Raw genomic sequence first — 14226 nt, 5'->3', positions numbered from 1 at the left:
CCACCATCGCCCGGCTTGCCCTTCCCCTTCTGCTGTGTTCTGTATCTAGAATATTCCCCAGTGACCCATCTGTTAAAGGCTGGGTTTCCAACTTGGTGATTATGGGAAATTTAGGCAATGGGCTTGGTAGGAAGTCTTCAGTCCTTGGGGATGTTTTCTTGAAAATCATTGTGGGTCCTTGGTCTCTTCCTCCTCTCTTATGACCTAGCCGTGAGGTGGGCTATTGCCACACACACTTGTCACTCTGGGCCACCAGTGGCCCAGAGCAGTAAGATAACCCATCGCGGACTGAAGCCATGAGCCTGGATAATCCTCCTATTTTGCTAAGTCAGTTGTCTTGGGTGTGTGTCGTGGTCCCAGGAAGCTGCCTGACATGACCTCTGGAGTCACTGTGCATTCGTTTCCCTCATGTGAGGTCCTGGCTCAGAGAGGAGAGCCGGGTGGAGGTGAAGCAGCGGGGTGGAAGAGGAAAACACCTCACGTCCTTAGAAAGTGGCGATAGAGTTACTCTTTAGGGGCAGAAAGTCATCTAGCTACATCAGAAGTAGGATATCCATCCCAGCAGCAAAGGCCTCTCTGCTTGTTTCTCCCCCAAGGAGATTGGCCAGTACTCGCAGTGGCCCAGTGCCCCACAGCCTTTGGCCTTCTCTCCCGGCCTCCATTGTAGTGGGTTAGGATCTTTCAACATTTGCACAACCTACAATGAATCAGGGCCCCAGAAGTTTGATGGCTCGTACCTTGTTGAGCCCTCTGGAGCAAGCTGCCGACACTCTCTTCCAATGGTTCACACTGGGAAGGTGAATGCTAGCTACCCAAAGGACAGCATGGAGTTTTCCCTGTCAGTGAGGCCCCTCACCCAGCAGTGACAGGACCTCTTTCCGGGGAATGGTGTGAGATAGATAGCTTCTTGCCAAGATGGACAGACAGACCAAGATGGACAGACAGACCAAGATGTAGAAATAGGGGGAAGGGAGGGAGCCTGTCCTCCTCAGACAAGAGGCAGCTCAGGATGACAAGGCCCTGTCTCTGGCTCTGGTGAAAGTTACACAGAGCTGTAGAGAAGACTAGGGTAGGGGGTGACCTGTGCTTAAACACGTGGCTTGCCAGCAGCTCATAAAAGAACAATGGATAGAAAGAATTACTTTCAAAATATATAGTACACACTTGTATAATTACTTTTCTTGTTGCCATGACAAAATGCTGACATAAACAACGTAAGGAAGGAAGGAAGGAAGGAAGGAAGGAAGGAAGGAAGGAAGGAAGGAAGGAAGGGTCTCTTTTGGCTCATGGTGCGGGTACAGTCCATCGTAGCAGGGAAGGAAGGCACAGTAGCAGGCGCTAAGGCAGCCGGTCACAGTGCTTCTGCAGTCTGGAATAGACTGGATGCTGATGCACAGCAAGCATTCCCTTTTGTTCAGTCTGGGACACCCAGTCCATGAGATGATGGGACCCACAGTTAAACCTCTCAGGGAACACCCTAATAGACACATCCAGAGGGCATGTGTCCCTGGAGATTCTCAATCCCGTCAAATTGACATGAAGATTAAACATTGCCCACCATACCCACAGTGTAGAGCATGGGAGTAGAAAAGATGTGAGGGGACCACTTTCCTTCTGCCGTTCCCTCCCTGGAGACAGACGTGCAGATCAGCAGGATGCAAACACTGTAGATATAAAATCCTTTCCCCTTCTTCAAAACTCCAGATGGCATCATATCACGCCCAGGACTCAGTGCCTCTTCTACTTCCCAGCTTCCTCACATGCAGAAGATGGTGAAGCTGACCCCTTCCCATCAGGCACCGTGCTGCTGTGGCTCATCCTCCCCTTGACACACAGGTGGGGGTGTGAACCCTGCTTTCAAAATCAGCACCACAATAACCCATCACTCGGTGAGGAAAGCAGAGCTCACCTGTGTGAGCATGCAGGTACACGTGTGTGGGCAGAGAACAGCCTTGGGTATTGCTTTTCAGGTGACAGCCATCTTAGTTGGGAGGGGTTGTTTGGGTTTGTTTGGTTGTTTGTTTGTTTGTTTGTGACAGGGTCTTGCATTTGGCCTGGAGTTTTCCAAGTGGGCTAGGTGAGCCCCTGGGATCCTCCTGTCTCTGCCTCCCAAAACTAGGATTCCAAGTATACAGCCACTATGCCTAGTTTTTGTTTTGTTTTGTTTGTCTTAAGTGGTTTCTGGGAGTCAAATTCTGTTGATTCTTGCAAAACACTTTACTGAGTGACCAGGCTCTCTAGTCCCCGATCTATAATTTTGATCAGCAAAAAATGACCTCCACGGAGGACATGCTCTTCTGAGTCTTTGGAAATGTGTTTGTGGATGAGGTTTGAACCAGAAAGTCTGAATGGAGAATAGATAAAGTTGCAGCCCAAGAGAATTTTGACTGCACTCCATGGAGACTGGTTATCAGTGCTTTCCATCACACTGGGCTAGGGAGGCACTGGAGATCACTGAGGACTGACCGCCCCTGTCTTGGCACATGAAAACCCCAGACCTTGGAAGGGTTGCCTATGGCAATCCCTAGGATGTGTGTGTGTGGCACAGGTTTTGGTTTTTGTTTTATTTTTTTTTTCAGTTTTGACCTACCTGGCCCACCCCGCTCTGTTGTACCTCATCAGCCCCCATTCCATGCCCATGAGGAGTTAGGCATGTCCACCCGGGAAGCACCAAGCAGGGCTGGGTGTCTGGTTGAGACTAAGTAGAGAGAGGAAGGATGAAATATCTCATTTTACACTCACAGATAGCCTGTTCTGACCTCACTACAACATTTAAAGATTTGGTCAGCAGTGTAGTAAGTTCAGGGCCAGCCACGGGTATATGAGACCCTATCAGAAAGCAAAACAGAAGTCAGAACCAAGGCATGGCAGTGCCGTGCATCTTCCACATTATGCGGGGCAGACTCTGTCCCCATCTCTTCTGACCTCTGGTGTTGCCAGCTATCACTCTTGCCTTCTTGTGTGTGCATGTATCACCCTCTGCTCCAAGGAGATCTCTCTCTCTCTCTCTCTCTCTCTCTCTCTCTCTCTCTCTCTCTCTCTCTATCTCTCTCTATCTCTATCTCTTCCTCTCCCCCCCTTGTGTGCACACGTATGTAGCTATGTCTCTTTATTTCTTCTTCTCCTCCTCCTCCTTTTCCTCCTCCTCTTTAAAGGCAGGGTCTCACTGTAGAGCTGACCGACCAGGAACTAACTATGTAAACCAGGCTGGCCTCAAATTCCCAGAGATTTGCTTGCCGTCATCTCCTGAATGTTAGGGTTAAAGGCGTGTGTCATCATGCCCAAACACCCCTTCTTTCATCAGGACACTCACCATACTGTTCAGCCATGCAGTCATGTGGTTTCTTCAGGAGTGACCTCGGTTCTGCTGAGCTCACTATGCGTCTCCCTATAAGCAGCCTCCATCAATATGGCTCCATGGTGTTTGCTGTTGGCACAAGCCTGATGGGGATGGAGAAGGAATCATCCAGTATTGGCCAAGGGGAGGGCGAGACCTTGTGGAGGAACGAAGAGGCCAGCCCTAATACTGTCAGGACTATGTGAACACCCCAACAAGGGGGCCTGCTCACACCTCAGCATGGATGGGAGGGTGTTTCTGAACCCTGAACTTCTAAGAGGCTGCCAACACACTTCATAAACTCTTCCCTGATTCCTACATTTAATATTTCAGGGGTTTTGTCTCTCAGAACCAAAGAGCCCCCTCTTTTCTGCCGAGGTTACTCTTCTAATAAGTTCTGTTATCTCCCTGCAGCCTCCAGCGTCTCCTCTTCTCCATCAACACCCACCCAAGTGACCAAGCCGCACCCGTTCCCCCTGGAGTCCTATAAGCAGGAGCCTGAACGCCTAGAGAACCGCATCTATGCTTCCTCGTCCCCACCGGACACTGGCCAGCGCTTCTGCCTGGCCTTTCAGAGTCCAATGCGGCCTCCACTGGCATCCCCCACACACCATGCTCCTCTGAGAACCGTAAGTCTGCACCTTCTTCCCAGGGCGGGACTGGACTAAACTATGGGAGGGAGGATGGATCTTCCCCACACCAGTTGAGGCTGCACACTGCTAGCATTTGTGAGTTGTATTGTCATAAGTCACAGGCTGAGAGACACATACAAGGTCCAGTTGACATGGTAGGAATCAAAGGAGAAGCTGTCATCCTCTTCTTAAGACTTTGGAAACACCATTTGGACTGGTGCTAATCTGTCACTAGCAAAGCAGAATAAGATTATAAAAAGAAAAAGAAAGGAAGGAAGGAAGGAAGGAAGGAAGGAAGGAAGGAAGGAAAAAAGAAAGGAAAGAAGAAAAAGAAAGGAAGAAAGTAAGAGAGGGAGGGAGGGAGGGATTGTATTCTAGAGTTTTAAGATCTGACATCACCTGACTCGAGTTGAGGTAGACTCTAAGATTGTCACTTGAAGGAAGTGACTATGTCTGCCTGGGGTTGTTGATGGAGAAGGCCAGATTCCACACACACAACCCTGGATATTGTCCAAGCCAGCACAGTACCCCTAGCATGGAGACCCTACCCTCAGTAGCAGGTTTAGTTTGAATTCGGTCCTCTCAGAGCCCCAGAGCCATCCTTGAGCTCAGCAAGGATGCGCCAGCATAGACGGAGCCGTGTCATTCGGTTGTGTTGGTTGCTTTTCCACCAAGCACAGTCTGTCCTCCATGTCCCCTGGAGACTGGTTCCAGGACCCCGAGGGTACCAAGATCCTTGTGTACTTAATCCCCTTTATAAAATGGCATGGTTTTGACATGATGCCTAGGCACGCCCCCCTGTAGATTTTTAAACCATCTTTGGAAGACATCATGGTCAGTCTATTGTATCACATAGACAGTCCTTACAAAGCACACATAGCCAGTGCAGAGACAGTCCTGCTCCAGATATTCCCAGTCTGCAGTCTATTAAACCTACAGGTGCAGAACCTGTGCAGAAGAGACTAAGTATCCCACACCCTGGAGACTTGAAACAGCACATCGCATTTCCCCGCCGTTCTGAAGCTAAAGTCCAAAGCCGGTGTTTGGGTGGGGCCTCGCTTCCTCCAGGTTTCCAAGTGCCTCCTTTCTCTCCCAGTATTGAGCAGCCTGGATTTTTCTAGGTCCTCACTGTATCCCCTAAGCCACCTTCCCCTCTGTGTCTGCTTGTGCCCCAGTGCCCCTCTTCTTAGGACACTAATCGTCCTGGATAAGAGTCCATCTCAATGGCTTCACGTGGATGTAGTGACATCCACAAAGACTTATTTTCAACTAAAATTCCCATTCGTGGGTATTACACTTAAAACATCAGCATATCTTCTCGAGAGATGCAGTTCAATCCGTACCAGTTGATACCTTTGGGGGGAGGGGCAGATGTGTTTGCCAAGCAGAGTACATACCATGATTGCCCCTCCATTCATTCAAGCGGGGCTTTATTAAAGGGGGATTGTCAGTGTCCATGTGCATGGCCAGGGTTAAGCTGCCAGGCATTGTCTCTGCCCTCCAGAACTTATACACTTGCCGGCAGTGTGTTGAGTAGTACTCAGGCAAACAGCTAAGTCAGCGTGGAAAGCTGATGGCTGGGGTAATGGCTGGAGCTGACGCAGTACCAGCTGAGCTGGAGTGATGGTGAGAGTTTAAATAAGCAGAGCGGCAGGAGAAAACCTTCTAGAAAAGAAAATGAGCCGTGACTGGCTGTGTGGCAGACAGACACTTGCTATTGACAGGGATAAGTCCAAGGTTGTCACGCTGAGTAAGATAACCCAGACACCAGAGGGCAAGTAACCGCATGGTCTGTTTACATAAGGTCCCTATGCTCATGGTCTGTTTACAGAAGGTCCCTATACTCCCTATACCTATACTCATGGTAGAGATGGAAAGTGGAGTGGTGGCTTTCCAGAGACTCAGGGGACAGAGTGACATTTTTGTAAATTACTTTTCGTTTATTAGGGGGGTGGGGTGTAGTGTGTGTCACAGCATTTGTACAGAGAAGTCAGAAGCCATTTTTCCAGTCTCTCTTCTTGCACCACGTGGATCTCAGCGATCAAACTCAGGTCCTCTGGCTTGGCAGTGATCGCCGTCATGCACTGGACCATCTCACCAGTGCTGGGGGTACTCTTACTGGAAGTTTCCCTTTGGGAAGATGGAACAGTCTGGGAGATGTGTGGATCCACGACAGCATGGATGCATTTATCTCATGGAACTGCGTGTTTACAACTGTCCTCTGCTGAGACCTGTAATGTGTGTACCTCATCACAGCAAAAGAATGATCCTGCCCAAGGTACTCACGTACTTAAAGCTGAAGAAAACCAGGGTGGCCACCCAGGGCTCCCCGCTTGTGTTTTGAAATGATGCGTTTCAGGAAGTGGAAAAGAAGGGCTGAGGAGATGGCTAAGTAGGTTAAGTACATGCCACACAAACACGAGGACTCAAATTCAGATCTCTGCACCAATGCAAAAGTGGGGTGCAGTCGAACAAATCTGTAACCCCAGTTCTGGTTCGGAGTGGGGACAGACAGACTGCTGGAGATTGCTGGCCCTCCAGTCTAGCTGAATTAACTAACTTGAGGTAAGCCTCAAGTTCAGTAAAGTAACCCTGTCCCAAAGTATAAGGTGGAGAAGCACAGAAGAGTCCATCCGATGGTCACCTCTGGCCTCCACATGCTCGCTCACACACAAGGTGCACACACTCATTGTAACACACATGTACATGCATATATCACAAACAAAAAAATGGAAAAGGATGTTCCCACTGGCTCCTTGCCTTTAGCACAGCTAACCACCTATAAATGTCACCCTGGGAAGGCTGCCCCCAGCCCAGTGCAGCCAGAGGGTCTGCAGCCTCTGCAGCCACAGTGGAGCAGGTGGTGTTTGAAGTTCATACAGAATTTGTCCCTTTATAATTGGATTTTTTCAGATGTCTTTAATTTATGGGCTGCTCTCTTGACTGATTTTGTTAATTTTCCTACTGGCATAATCTTCATGAAGAGATACGAGCTGCTTAAAGATTTCTGGGCCCTAAAAATATTTCTACATAATTTATTTCTGCTCTGTAGAAGAGGGACTCTTTCCATAAACAGGGATCATTTTTTGTAAAGTCAGCTCCCATCAATTTTATTCTACAGTTGGAAAGGAACAAGGGTGAATATTTGTCTTTAGTGACAGCACTTATCGAAATCATTTCTTTATTCAGCGAACAAATGCAGGCTGGCGATGTGGCTCAGTGGGTAAAGGGCTTGTCCTGGATGAGGAAGCCCGATGTTCAGGCTCCAGAACCACAGAAACCAGGCTTGGTGGAGGGTTCTTATAATCCCAGTATTTGAGAGGTGGAGACAAGAGGCCCAGAAGTTCAAGGTCATCCCCACCTACCTAACAGTGGCAGTTACATCACCCCACTTCACCATGACCTGGGCAACACTGCCTGGACCCCTGTATGGCCAAGGGCCAAAGACATAGCCTGGAGTGGGGATGGGAAGTAAAGAAGTGATGATAGGTATGGACTCTCTCCAGCAGCTCGATGTGGGGTCACAGAGATGCTCCTGTGCTTGCTCCCCTGCCTAGGGAGTGGTGCTGCCCATGGCAATGATGCGTCCCATGCCAGGTAATTTAATTAAGACACAGGCCAACCCAGTGTAGACAGCCCCTCCCTGAGACCTTTCTCAGGTGACTCTAGGTCATGTCAAGTTGACCATTGAAGTGTACCCATATTCACAAGCATGCGCGCACACACACACACACACACACACACACACACACCTCTGCTGCTGCTAAGCGAGCACTCCACTGCTAAGCTACACCCTTGATCTTAGAATTTTACTTTGGGGTTGTCTTGACTCAGAATCCCTGCAAGCAGAGTTTGGAGTATGAGTATTATTAAGTATCAGAAAGAGGGGAGGGGAGGGAAGGCCCTAAGCCATGATATGGTCCCAGAGGAAATTGAACTGTGCCCTGTGAACTTGGATCTCCAGAACTGTGAGCCAAAATATACTTCTCTAATTCCACAGCAGCTTGCGCCCGGTGTTCTGCTGTGGTGGCACAAAGCTGATTAACGCAGAGTCCAGCATCAGGGATCTGGAGGGTGTGGTCTCTTGGAGCCCTCCCACCTTGACCCCAAGCCTCTTGGCCTGCTTGCATCCTTCATATCCCCCCTTCTTGTAAGGATCTCAGTCCTTTTGAGCTACCCTGTGAGCTCATCCAACTTCCCTTTCAGGGCTGGGGACTTGGCTGGCAGTCTTGTGAATTCTAAGTGTGCATCTAGTCACATTCCAAGACCCCTCCTCTAACCTTAATAACCGCTTCATAGGCTCTGTCTCACAGAACAGTAGAGCAAAAGATAATCTTTAAAAAAAAACACATTAACCAACTTCACTGGCAAGATCTCTAGTTTACCTAGCCTGGAATATTGGGGAGGACCCCGACCTTATATTTTGAGACAGAGTGTCTCACCAAATCTGTGGCTCTCTTACTCAGCTACAGTGGATGGCCAACAAGCCTTGGCAATCCTCTTGTCTCTGCCTCCCTAGAGCTGAGGTTATAAAGGCCTGGTTTTTATGTGGGTGCCGGGGGTTGAACTCAAACCCGCGTGCTAACACAACAAGCACTCTGTGGACGGTGCCTTCTCCTCCACACGGGCTTTTATTTTGTGCTATTCTTCTTAGGATCGAAAAGCTCTTTACTGTGGTTTGCTCATTACATACTGTTTACCTGTGGCAAGCCATTGTCCTGTGCCCATAAATGCATGCAAACATGTTCCAATTAAAAACTTTCTCAGACAAGGTCTCATATATCCTAGGCTGGCCCCAAACTGTGTGGCTGAGGGTGACCTTGAAGTTCTGATTCTCCTGTTAATACCCCCTAAGTGCTGGGATCGTGGATCTGCTCTCTGTGGTGCTCAAGATCAAACCCAGGGCTTTGTGCATGTGTGACAAGCTCTCTGCCAAACGAGCCACATAGCTGCCCTACACTGTTTTTTAATTTTCAAACAACAGCACTCTAAAAATCTATAAATATTTCAAATCACATGACATTGAGAAGTTTTCGTGTGCACTACTTGGTTTTATATTCCCATCTACCACTTCAGATACCCAGCGATGACCTAATAAGGACTTGCCCTGGATGTGTCTGTCCAGAGACAGCAAACTAACGTTTCTATCTCTCACTCCGCACTACAGATTAGCTACTTTAAAAATAGTGCGGGGGAGGGGGGACTGACATCGGGTCAAGAAGCAGGAGCTGCTGAGAGGGTCACAGAGATGGAGCTTCCGTAAGTGTCACTGTGACAGCCAGAGAGCAGCTTTCCTCCTGGCTACTAGAAGAGGATTTGAGGCTGCATTCTTTCTGGGTCCCTGCACTGTCCAGAAGCAGAAAAGAAGGCGGGGCCCAAGAAAGGATCAATACCCATTTCCATGAGCAATGACAGGTCTTCAAGAGCCTTGTATATTATTTTCTTCAGGCCAAGGATATACTAAATCTTAGATCTCTCTCTGTCTCTCTCCCTTTCTCTCTCCCTCTCTCCCTGTCTCTCTCCTCCCTCCTCCTCTTCCTTATCTCTGAGTGGTGGGGTGGGATACAGGTAGGTGTGTGTGTGTGTGTGTGTGTGTGTGTGTGTGTGTGTGTGTGTGTGTGTGTGCGCGCACGCGCGCACTGTGCGTTTGCATGCATGTGCGCATGTATGTGATAACGAAACAATCACAAGAGGGAAAGAAGTCTTGAAGGGAGGTTGGTGATGGAGAAAGGAAAGGAAAACAGGATACTCATGACATCCAGGGAGAAGGGTGGGGAGGAGGCCAGCAGAGGGGCAGATCCAGAGTCTGGGGAGTCAGGGAGAAGCCTAACCAAAAATAAGTATGAAAATGTCACAACAAAGCCCATCAAAAGTGCAATAATTGTTTTAATGAAATGAAAGGAGGAAGAAAGAAGGGGAGAAAGATGGGAGAGGAGAGAATAGAAGGGAACAGAAGGAGACGGAAAAGGAGAAGAGGAGAAAGGAAGGAAGGAAGAGTCAGAGTCCGAGCCAGGGTTGGAAGCCAGATGGCAGGGTTACTGAGAGAGCTGCAGTGTTGCCAGGCTCGGTGTGAAGAGAAGTGAGGGTGAGCCGGGGGAGACAAGGAAAGATCTCTGTAGTGATGAGGGTGGCCAGGCCTGTTAACGAGCTGAAGAACGGCCTGTACAGGTCCTGTGCCTGCAACCCCTTCACCCTGTGCCGCGGCTGGAGGAGATGTAGTGCTTGCCTCAGACTGTGACAAGGGCCCAGTAAGATAATCACGAACAATTACTCATCTAAGGGCTCAGCTGCTAGCAGATGCAGACGCCAAGATTTAAATCACAGCACTGGGCTCCACAGCCATTTTCTTAGCATAGTTTATACCTTTGAAGACAAGTACTGGAATCTTCCCTCTCCACCTCAGGGTGACTCATCCTCTCTGTTCATATACCTAATTCAGGGCTTGGCCCACCCTGTCCCCTGATATCTGGCCCATCACTTCATTTTATTTCGTTTGATTGGCACATGCTCACCCTCTCACCTCTGCCCTGTGTCATCTCACGCTAGATCCCCAGCTCTGCAAAGCCTATGGGATTTCCCTGTGGCCTCTCTTCAGAAGCTGGCTAAGCCTTGGCAGATCTATGCCAGAGCCTTTTTCTATACGGCTGCGCAATTAATTGTGAGAAAGCCCAGTACAAAGGGTACAGTAAACCTGGTCCCCAGAAATATAGGAGACAAGTAGGCGAGCTTTGCTCTGAGGCTGTGAAGCCAGGCCCACACAGCACAGGACGCTGTGGGCTTGGCTGCTACTCCTGCCTGCAGGGAGATCCGTCAGCCTGACTGCACAGGGCACTGGGGAGCCAGCAGACAGTCTGTGCAGCTAGGATTCGAAGCCTGTGACTCTTCTCCCACAGAACATTATAAAGTAACACTAGTCCCCCCAAAACTGATGGAGGAGATTGAGTAACAAGGTTTGGGAGGAGGGAAGAGATTTGCATGTCCTCCAGTAGGAATGGGCTCATTTGAAGGTCAACTTGTCATTGTCTTCTCTTGCATGGTTTTTAAAGAAGAGGTACTGTTTAAATGCAGAATGTTGCTCAGAAACCCCTGTGGTCAAAAGCTTGGTCCCCAGAATGGTGTTGTTGTTAGGTAGCACAGCCTTTAAGAGATGGAGCCTTGCAGGAAGGTGCTGAGGTCACTGGTTCCTTCATTTGAAGGAAGTAGCAGGGCCCAGCCCCTTTTCCCTGCCTTCTCCCCTAGCTTACAGCGTCAGTGGTGTGACTCTGTTGCTTGCTCCTGTCGTGATGAGCCACCTTGCCAGGGACTCATGACACTGAGCCAACCAGCTGCACATCAGAGCTTCCCAAACTGTGAGCCGAAGCCATTATAAGCCAGTGATCTCAGGTGTTTTGTCGTAGGGATAGAGAGGTAGCCAACACAGGTGCGTGGGCTACACTTGCCTCTGGCAAAAGGACTTCTCTAGGGACTAGGGACATGATTCAGTGGGTAGAGCACTTGAAAGGCAGGCACGAGGACCAGAGTGTGGATCCCCAGAATACATAGATGCTAGGTAGGTGTGGGGACCCACCTGTAATTCCAGCACCCAGAAGGCTGAGATGGGTTCCCCAGGGCAAGCTGGCTAGCTAGACTAGTTGTACAGGCAAGCTTTGAATTCAGTTGGTAGACCCTGCCTCAGACAACATGGGAAAGCAATCGAGGAAAACTCTGGGCACCAGCCTTGGGTCTCCACATCTGCCCACATATGTGCACACGCCATAACTCATGAAGGAAGCTGCCATGGGACAGCCGTGTGCTGCACGGAGGCTGCAGGGGAGGCACCTTCTTAGAGGAAAGCACTCATTTGAAAATCATTACGTTATGAGATCGCTGGGCTAGGTGCCGCCCAGTGGGGTAGCATGTGAGAGGAGGGCGCATGGAAGGGTACGTGACATTGTCATCCAGTTCTCCAGGACGTACATTGGGGGAAAGGCAAGCGCAACTGGGCACTGTTGAGTGGCTTCTCCTGGGGAGATGTTAACAAGCATCTCTTCACCATAGACAGGGTGACCAAAGAGACCACCCCACCCAAGTCTAGCTTAGTAAACTTTTGAGTTTATTGAGGTTACTCAGAGGCTCATGGGTGACTCAAGGCAACCACATCACTGAAGGTCACTAGCATGGACATGACTCAAGAAAACTGCACCCCTAGACAGGCAACTTCAGAAGAAGTGAATTTCCTTAGGGAGGAGTCCTGTGACTCTTGTAACTTCAGGAGCTTCTTCAGCCCCATGGGTTTCCTTAGCTTCCAGACTTCCCTTCTCCCTCTAGGACAGAATATTTGGGCAAGGAAATGGTTCGCTTTTTTTTTATTCCTTTGGAATATCCAAGATATCAGGGGCCAACATCTTTAAGTCTGAAGTGAAGTAGACTGTGTGAGTATTTTACCTCAGATTAAATCATAGAGATCAGAGAACAGTGGACAAGGAAACAATTAAATTCTAAGAAGGAAGACCTCTTTGCCAGCATACTTGTGTGAAAATGCACCGGGGTGGGGGTGAGGGCTGGGGCTGAACGTTAAATGGTGGAAAAATTGCTCCTGCCCACTCATGCCCCACAGACGGTTTGCCTCAATTTGCATCTAGATGAGAATTCCTCCAGCTCAGAACTAGGGCTGTCGCCTCACTCCCGGCACTTAGGAAAGCATTAGCTGGAACCGGTGAAATGTCGTTGGTACAACAGTGAGACAAACCGTAACACCGGTATTCAGAGTGTTGCCTTAATGACGCTGTGGAAATGAGCCACGGCGGCGGTGGAAAAGTTCAGGACAGGCCTCCTCTGCAGTGCCCTGAGCACTCAGGCATGCCTGGTTAATGAGTGACCACCCACTCCCCCTCCCTGGCTACAAGAGATGGCCTTGTAACCCATATTTTCCTCGTTCTAATGCTTGGCAGGGGGCCCTAATACATTGCTGTGTGGGGTCCTGAGGGCTGTGCTGCCCTGCGTACTCATAACTATAGAAAGCCTCTTGGGAAAATCTCCATCTGGGATTTCCTTCTCCGGCACAGGCCTCCTGGATGCACCCTGTAGCAGGAGTCCACCACAGGCCCGCTTGCCTCTGCTCTTTCAGAGCCTGGAGTGGTTACTCCGTTCTCACGGTTGGATCTGATGGAGTGATTCCTTTGCTTTCTTTGTGTTTAAGAGTATTTATGTTAGAAGCCTCTGAAGAGTTGTTTCATTCTTTTAAAAATACCATTCTGAGGGCGGGCAAGAGGACCCAGTGGATGCAGGTCTTGCCACTGAGCCAAATGACCAGAGTTCAGTCCCTGGACCCACGTGGTGGAAGGAGAGAAATGGCTCCCACAAGTTATGCTTTGACCTCCATAGGAGTGCCAGGGCGCATACATGCCCACACGCATAAGCATACACACACACACACACATGCACATACCCAAACACCAAATAATAATAATTTGCAAATAGACTAAGAATAAAAATAACATTCTGAGCCCACACCTGAAAATCTTAGCACTCTACAGCTAACACAGGAGGATCAAGAGTTCTAGACCAAGGCTAGGTTGCATAGCAAGACCCTGTCTTGATGTGGGGGAAGGAGAGCTGGAGAGACGTCTCAGTGGTTAAGAGCACTTGCTCTTCTTCCAGAGGACATGGGTTCTAGTCCCAGCACCCATGTGCCAACTCACAACCCCCTCTAACTCCAGTTCCAAATAATCCAACGCCCCCTGGTGTTTTCCACAGGTATTGCATACATGGTGCACAGACCTACATGCAGGCAAACACTCATACATAAAAAATAAATAACAAACAAAAAACTTACACACATAAATAAATAAATAAACTTTCTTGTTTTCTACAGACTGTACTTTGAGGCTCATTTCTCTATTTCAGTGTCAGCACTGCTCTCCTATGGGTAGTTCTGGAGGTGTTGGCACACAGTGTGACCACTACAGCATTCCCCTTTCTTATGGACAGAGTTCTGGAGATGTTGGCACACAGTGTGACCACCACTGGCTGTGCACTTGAAATGTTAATGGCAAGTCCCGTGCTCTATTTTACCACAGTTTTTAAAAATGTAAATTTTGCTTGATGGCAGAGAAAAAAAATGCTTAAAGAATAAAACCAGAACTTCCAGGCAGATGCAGCACTACACTGTGATGTCTTGGCACCTGGTATATGTTGTCCCTTCATCAGAGATACAGAGAATAGATAACAGTGTGCAGATCACCTTAATATATATCTACCTATTTATTGAAAGGTAAA

The 14226-nt window shown here is 48.9% G+C and overlaps 1 protein-coding gene across 9 annotated transcripts in view; it reads left to right on the top strand.

The window, feature by feature from the left end:
• Prkag2 (protein kinase AMP-activated non-catalytic subunit gamma 2) overlaps nt 1-14226 on the top strand; it is a 269363-nt gene that overhangs the window by 164775 nt on the left and 90362 nt on the right. For all 9 annotated transcript variants that reach the window (XM_005367439.3, XM_013353885.2, XM_013353884.2 and 6 more), the window contains one exon: nt 3752-3966. In XM_005367439.3, coding sequence (XP_005367496.1) covers nt 3752-3966 — 215 coding nt within the window. The remainder of the gene's footprint in view (nt 1-3751; nt 3967-14226) is intronic.

Source organism: Microtus ochrogaster, unplaced genomic scaffold, assembly GCF_000317375.1.
Source record: "Microtus ochrogaster isolate Prairie Vole_2 unplaced genomic scaffold, MicOch1.0 UNK18, whole genome shotgun sequence".
Lineage (NCBI taxonomy): Eukaryota > Metazoa > Chordata > Mammalia > Rodentia > Cricetidae > Microtus > Microtus ochrogaster.
This window is presented reverse-complemented; position numbering and strand designations above follow the sequence as displayed.